Here is an 8,547-nt window from a genome sequence, read left to right as displayed (position 1 = left end):
AAGCTACTGATGTGTATTTATCATTTACAGGACACATTATTAAAATGTTGACAGAAGCTACTGATGTGTATGTTTCATTTACAAGACACATTATTAAAATGTTGACAGACGCTACTGATGTGGATGTATCATTTACAGGACACATTATTAAAATGTGACAGAAGCTACTGATGCGGATGTATCATTTACAGGACACATTATCAAAATGTTGACAGAAGCTACTGATGTGGATGTATTATTTACAGGACACATTGTTAAAACGTTGACAGAAGTTACTGATGTGTATGTATAATTTACAGGATACATTATGAAAATGTTGACTGAAGCTCGTGATGTGAATGTATAACGTAGCACGTGTAGGACACGTTACGAAAAAGGCAAAAGTTGTTCATGTGGATGTACGATTTACAGAAAAGTGCTGACAGTAGTTTATGATGTTTATTTACTGAACCATTTGGAAAAATGTTGAGTTAAGATGATGATGTAGACGTATCATATACAGAACAAGTTTTGAAATTGTTGATGTGGAGAAGTAAGAATATTTAAACGCACTATCAACTAAACAGCGGTCCAACTACTTTAAGAGAAATATAAGATCTGTTTTAATTAAAGAAGAAATCCGAGGAGTTAGTATCATTATAGACGTTATCTATGTCTGCCGAAAAGTCTAAGCTAGACTTTCTTCTAACCCTTCTAGACACTATTTATGTATGCCTCAAAGTCGTAAACAAGACTACCTTCTAATTTTGAACACACGAAAACCTTTTATAAAATTAAACGTAACTTATAAGCTGATCCTACTTAGGGGTTTTCTGGCCTCAGCCTGTGAATGACCAATCTCTTTAATAGGGAGGTTCTGTTCATTAGATTTGAATGTACCATTACGTCACATATCCAAGTTCATGCTGAAGTACACTCAACTTAGTAGGGGATCTAAACTTTGCGTGATCTTTCACACAAGTTAACAATTTTATTTTAGTAAACCCAGTAGGTTCACAGCAGGGACAACTGAGTGCCTAACTTACATTTGATGACGTCGAACATGCAAGAATTATATCTTAAAAAGAAATTCAGTTTAAGGGCTGACAGCGTTAATGTCCGGGTTTTATTCCCCGCGATGGACACAGCAGATAGCCCAATATGGCTTTGCTCTAAAACAAGTAAATAACTCTATTTGTGGACTTACTCTAGAAGTACATTCCTTTAATGATTTTTAATAATCAAAGAATATTTACCCATGTATGGCACGGTAGTAGAAGTGAAAACCGATTTTCACACAATAATTATTTGTTGTTACTGAACTCTCTATTATAGATATTCTATATGAAACAGTATTTAAACCACTCTTTATTTGAGTATATTGTGGTATAAAAATTTCAAAACTTAAATACAAACCAGTAAATGTTTTTTATGGTAGACTTGACATTGGTAGGTTCCCGTTATTCACAAGACTCTCAAGAAATAAAAGCTAGTGATCTTGCTGAGGTTCCGCAGTGAATTTTATATTCCTCTGTCTATTACTGTTAGAGTTAATAAACGTGTCGTGCAATAGTATTACAGTGGTTTAAACGATTGCGGACTGTTTTCCAACCATTGTTTTTCATAATAACGACGGCCCGGCATGGCCAGGTGGTTAGGGCGCTCGACTCGCAATCCCCGTCACACCAAACATGCTCGCCCTTTCAGTCGTGGGGGCGTTATAAAGTGACGGTCAATCACACTATTCGTTGGTAAAAGAGTAGCCCAAGAGTTGGCGGTGGGTGGTGATGACTAGCTGCCTTCCCTCCAGTCTTACACTGCAAAATTAGGGTCGGCTAGCGCAGATAGCCCTCGTGTAGCTTTGCGCGAATTCCATAACAAACAAACATAATAACGAAAAATAGATTGGCCAAAGAGGGTGCTAACATGGAACTCATAGCGACACCATCAATTTGATTGTAAAGATTAGCGTTAAGAATAAATTGAGACTCTTTGGTAGCAAAATTTAACGAATTCAGAAATACTGATTTATTGTCCGAATTATTGTTATAATAGAAACCATCACTTCACTGTATAGTTTCTTCTGATTTGTGTAAAGAGATTCAATATTTAAACATCATTAAGAAACCTCAATTACTGTGTTTAACTAGAAAATTCAAAACTGTCCTTCAGCGTATATTCATTAGTAGTAAATGTCTTCAGGAATTCAACCAGAAAAACAGCCAAAGTAAGGTTATAAGTTTCAATACTTAGAAACTATATATCACAATGGAATTTTAGGAATACCATAAACCTTTTTTTTATGATACCTGGTGGTCTAATGCTCAAATTTTGTCCGTCATTGAGAATAATATCCTTTCTCAGTTTTAATAAGTACCTTTGTAATTTGGCTAAACTAACATCAGTAAGATTACGGTGTAACTTTACAAGCGTAATTAAAATATTTTCTGCTTTTCTTGAATCTTTATCCAAAATTACAATACTATTTCCTTTCAGAACAATCCTAGCATTTTTACTCAGATTCTTTGTAACTCCTCTGATCTCAAATTTAGAAACTTTTATATCCACAATTATAGTCATTGAAAGAAGTTAACAGTTTACCATTTCTCAAGTTGTTAAATAGAGTAAGCTGATTAATGTGACAATGACTACAAAAATTGTTCAAATCGTACAAATAATCTTTAAACTTGAGCCTACTTCTAATACCAAATTTTAAACTATGAGGTAAAGCTTTTTTTGAATATCAAACTTTAAATAATTAAAAGTAACTTCACCGGCTTGTTCTATAAAAAGTTTTTTAGCTAACTATCGCCTTAAATTGGTCAAGTTAACAAACTGTTTTTTCCTGCATTTTAAAAGAATTTGATTATTTTGTGTTTCAATAAAACATTTGAACTGTTAAAAATATAAACCATTTACTTGGTTTTCAACAATTTAAATGCGTCTATAGATTGTCGTGTTAAAGATGTGAATGACTGATTCTTTTATTTTCTTCGGTTTTGCAATATTGTCTGTAATAGCGAAAATGAGGAACAGAAACTTCAAAACTTAAGAAACGAGAAATTATTTCCAAACTTTTATATCCATTTAAAAATTTAAGTGTAATTTAGTTTTGAATATTTCAAATGTATTTTTCCGTATTCCTGAAGAGAGTGAGTTTCCGTTATATTCTTTAATGATGTCAGCATGATATTTATTTCTTTTGTTTTTAGTTTGTTGTTAATCACAAAGTTACACAATGAGCTACCTGTTTTATGCCTACTACAGGTATCGAAATCCGGTTTTTACCGTTGAGTGACATTAATTATTCAGTTGCTATTGAGGGCAGTATTTTATCAAATGATAAGTCCCATATCCTTCTTCCTTACATTTTTACAATCCAAAAATTTCAACTGTTGGTGTACAATTTAGCGCAGAAAGGCAGGGTCGCTGGTTTGATATATAACAACAATTCGATCAGTGTGATTATTTCCAAATCAGTTTTTCTGAAGTTGATAAACTTTGCTACAAAACTGCCCTCTAATCCTTGTAAACATCCATGTCTGCCCTAAGTTATGAACCAGACAACTCTTTAACCCTTGTAAACAGCTATGTCTGCTCGAAAGTCACAAACCAGACTACCCTCTAACCCTTATAAGCATCTTTGTCTGCCCAAAAGTCATTAACGAGACTACCCTCTAATCCTTGTAAACATCCATGTCTGCCCGTAATTCATGAACTAAACTACCCTCTAACCCTTATAAGCATCTTTGTCTGCCCAAAAGTCATTAACGAGATTACCCTCTAATCCTTGTAAACATCCATGTCTGCCCGTAATTCATGAACTAAACTACCCTTTAATCCATATAAATATCCATGTCTGCTCGAAAATCATAAATCAGACTACCCTCTAATCCTTGTAAACATCCATGTCTGCCCGAAAGTCATGAACCAGACTACACCCTAATCCATATAAGCATTATGTCTGCCCGAAAGTCATGAACCATACTACCTTATATGACTTGTAAACATTCATGTCTGCCCGAAAGTCATGAACCAGACTACACCCTAATCCATGTAAACATTATGTCTGTCCAAAAGTCATGAACCAGACTATCCTCCAATCCTTTTAAGCATCTATGTCTGCCCCAAAGTCGTTGTAAATATCTATATTCTCTCGAAAGTCATGCTCAAAATGATATGGCAGACTTCGCTCTAGTTCTTCTAAACACGTATCTGTCCAAAATTCATAAGCCAGACTCCTTTCTAATTTTTTAATCAGCTGTCTGTTCAAAAGCTATAAGGCAGATTACTTCTCTATTTCTTGAAAAGTTGAGTATCACTTGTTCCAAATACTAAAGTAAATAGTTATTTCTAGTGTCATCGACTTGTTTACATGTCTATAAGAATCTCTTGAGGTAGAACTTCAGATTTAAACAAATCCTACATAAAATGTGAACTCAACAATAATCCAAAAAGCCTAAGAGCACCAAAACACTAAAAACTCACCAAAACTCACCATCCACTTCCTGAATCATTAATACTTTCTTTCTCTGCATCGTATAAGCTGTTGATTTCTTTCTAGAATATAATACGTTTTGCTCAAGTATTCATTCTAAATTTATCACTTTTTTTTGCTCAAGAATTCACTTTTGTTAACCAAACTCTATAGCGCTGCCATCTATTGCTCAAACTTTTAACAAATGATTACAAAGAATATTTAACTAATATTTATGTAAGTTAGTAAGATGAATTATAACAGTAAATCATTAACTAATATCACGTGGTTTGAAATATTCTGGATTCATCAAAAGCTGGTTGCAATAGAGTTAAAAAGGTTTAAACCTGACGGTTAAAAATACATTCGAATCTTGTTCTGACTCGAGAAACAGCATTGAGGATGGATTACAGTTAAAATTCGTGATATATTTTAGAATTATCAATATGAAGTAACTATTAGAACAGGACACCTTGACTATCGTCTTTTGACTTCACTTATTGCTAACATTCTTTTCAACATGTAAATGTTTTTAAAGGTATTTCATAAATAATATTTTCTTAACAACTATGCATTGACAAGCAAGATTCCTAGACACGTTAAGATCACTACCCTGTGAAACGTTCGACTTTATACATTGCAATCAGCACGATTGTTTGCGGTATGAGTGGAACTGTAAGATATCTGAACTTCTGGTCATTTTTAACTCTTTCCTATAATGCCCTCATTTCCATGCGAGTAACGTCGATTTTCTTTTCATAAGTTTATTTAGATTTCTTTTATAAACAGTTTACATAAGAATCTTTATGCTAAACTACGTATCACATAGGTCGGAGTGTGCTTTATGTCAAAGTAGTGGCAAGTGACAATAGTCAACCGCTGACTTCGCATCTGCTTCAGATTTTCTTTCTAGAATTACTCTATAAGCTAGATAAGGATATGCTAAACATGCAAAAATTTGATACAACGTATGCTGAATTGCAATAGTCGTTAACCTGCCCTTGAAGATTTTATTTTTTTATGATCTGGTTATTTACAGCCATATTGCAGAAATAGCAGTTTCAGTACGAAACTGAACAATAATGACTAATGGTAATGGCTCATTAGGTTGGGAAAAGTTTCATAGAAACTACTGAAACAAGCGAGTTCCCAATAGACCTCAGAAAATAGCTACACATATTTTTGATAATAGTCGTGAGTTAACCAAATGGTTATATCAGTAGACAGTTAAAAACAATAATACACTTAGAGCGAAAATAATGGCCTACTATTAAAAATGACGTTTGGAGACATATCGGTAGACTTACGAAAAGTGATATTCTTTGAAAAAAAAACAGTATAATAAAATTTAAAACTAACACTGCATGCCACGAGATTGATTATTGATTTATAAAACTCAACACTGTTTATCATGAAAGATGATTATTAGTTTGTAAAACCCAACACTTTATATCATGAAACATGATTATTGGTTTGTAAAACCCAACACTGTGTATCATGAAAGACGATTATTGATTTGTGAAACCCAACACTGTGTATCATGAAAGACGATTATTGATTTGTGAAACTCAACACTGTGTATCATGAAAGATGATTCTTGATTTGTGAAACCCAACACTGTGTATCATGAAAGATGATTCTTGATTTTTAAAACTCAACACTGTATATCACGAACTGTTGTTTTAGTCTCATTTCCAGTCTGGATTAAGGTTTTTTCCTATATATTTTCTTGAGTGGATAACTTGTTACACGTATCTCATTATTAGTTGTAATTTGAATGAGGTACTGTAAAATAACGAAGAAATTAGAAAATTTAACATTTTATTGATTTTTTTATACTATTCTTATATGTTATTTATAAATTTAATGAATGTTTTATATACAAATGAAAAATGCACAAATTCGCAATTTCCAAATGTTATTTCGAAAATTTCGCGTTAACATTTGTGCATTTAAGAATTTTCATATGTACCTTCCATTCTCATGATTAACACTGAAAAATTAGAACATGAGTTTTAGTGTCTTAAAATTCGTTTAAATCCTTAAAATAGAAAGTAAAGTAACCATCTTGTCGTATTATGTGTATAATAAATGGACATGACGTATAACATTATGTTCTTTCTGATCACCCAGCTCTCTTGTCTCAAGTTGATCGTCACCATCTGAGAGATTCCTTACAGACATTAAAGTCCATGTTCCACCTGCTGGGAGAGGGAGCCAGCTCCATCTTCCTCTATGCCATCCTGAAAGAGTCTAAATTCAATGTGAACACAGCCTACAATAAAATCGTAGAAGGTAAGATATGAGACCATCATTAACTTCAGGATAAGACATTTTCTTAGTTATATGAGGCCATCAGATTAAGACATTTTTTGTTAGTTATATAAGGCCATTGCGTACACTTAACTTTCAGGGTAAGACATTTTCTTAGTTATATGTGGCCATCAGTAACACTTAACTTTCAGGGTAAGACATTTTTCTTAGTTATGCGAGGCCAAACGATCACTTAACTCTGAGAGTAAGACAGTTGTTATATGAGGCCATCAGTAACACTTAACCTTCAGGGTAAGACATTTTCTTAGTTATGCGAGGCCAAACGATCACTTAACCCTGAGAGTAAGACAATTTTTATATGAGGCCATCGCGTACATTTAACCTTATAGTTAGGTACCTGCAATCTTTCAAGTTAAGTTATTGTTTCTCAAAACACTATATTTTACCATATTATTAAATGTAAGTACAAAAAATATAATGTTTGACTACAGTCTTTGAAATTAGAAGTTTAACAATACTAACTGCATAACAAAAAATATTATTTTTGATATTTCCATCTTACCAGCAGAAACCGATGCATATGATGTTTCCAGTTTTGAACAAAACCTAATTTTGGTAACACCAATGTTCAAGAGTAAATGATATTTTTGGTAATAGCAAATGTTTTAGAAAAAGCGATATTTATGGTATTCTGAACCATATAACAAAGAACGTTTTTGTTATTACTAGCTGTCTAGCATTGCGAGACACCTTCCTTAAGTCAAATATTTGATTTAGTGTTAGAATATTTACTTGAAACAACTTTTAATATGGAGCTAGTATCGTTACTTAAAACAAGATGTTGATAGAAAGTTTAGAAAAATGACATTTATACTCCATATATATATATATAAAAGAATTTTATATATTTTAACCAACGTTTCACCTTTGCGGCTGCATCAGGGTTAATATACACAACTGTTACATATCAGAATATTCAATAAATTATAAAACTCAGAAAAGGTATAAAAAAGTATATGTGTATATCCCTCCAGTATTCACTTCAAATTTTGAAAGACAACAAAAAATTGCTTGAAACAACTTGTAATCTAGAGTGAGATATGTTATTTTCAATAACTTTGAATCTAGTACTAGTGTCGTTATTTTCAACAGCTTTTAATACCGTGATTGTATCGTTACTTGAAACAACTTTTAATATATTGCGAGACTCGTTATTTTTATTTCAACGGTTCATTTTGTTGGACAGGTTTCTTCAGAATGCAAAGTTATTTTCATTTAATAACGACAAAGTTCTAGTAATTCAGCGGTTTTATGTAGCTATTGATAGACCTAACTTCACAAATATACAACGCATTAACACACACCAAAAAATTTACAGCAGTGAACAAACTGAAATTAGGAGACAAACTGACTACATAATACACCAATTACTCTTTAAATTACAGAAATCGCTCGTTAACTCTAGCCTAACTTGCTCTTTATATCTGGTTCATAGAAAATTCCACACGTGAAGCTACGCATTCACTACGTGTCCTTTCTCTGTCCAAACAAAATACAAATGTGTGAAATGAAACATAGCGTACAACACTACCCCTTTTTTTAGCAGTGAAGTCCCTTGAATAGTCAGTTGCATAAAAAACAATAGTGCCATATACTTGAATTATTATAAGTTAGAATGAACTAGCTCTTGATAATTAACACTATTAATAATTCATAAATATAGAAATTAACCCATTAATTAAATATGTTACACAAAGTATCTTTAATGTGTGTGTTTGGAATTATGCACAAAGCTACACAATGGGCTATCTGTGCTC

The 8,547-nt window shown here is 32.7% G+C and overlaps 1 protein-coding gene across 1 annotated transcript in view; it reads left to right on the top strand.

Annotated features, from left to right (window-relative positions):
- The window catches only part of LOC106471955, a 57,563-nt gene that overhangs the window by 9,491 nt on the left and 39,525 nt on the right, over positions 1-8,547 (top strand). Inside the window, exon 2 of the mRNA XM_013932579.2 lies at positions 6,590-6,751. Within this exon, the coding sequence (XP_013788033.2) occupies positions 6,590-6,751 (162 nt within the window). The remainder of the gene's footprint in view (positions 1-6,589; positions 6,752-8,547) is intronic.

Source organism: Limulus polyphemus, unplaced genomic scaffold (genome assembly GCF_000517525.1).
Source record: "Limulus polyphemus unplaced genomic scaffold, Limulus_polyphemus-2.1.2 Scaffold4986, whole genome shotgun sequence".
NCBI lineage: Eukaryota > Metazoa > Arthropoda > Merostomata > Xiphosura > Limulidae > Limulus > Limulus polyphemus.
The sequence above is the reverse complement of the archived record's forward strand: the minus strand, read 5'-3'. Positions and strand labels throughout refer to the sequence as shown.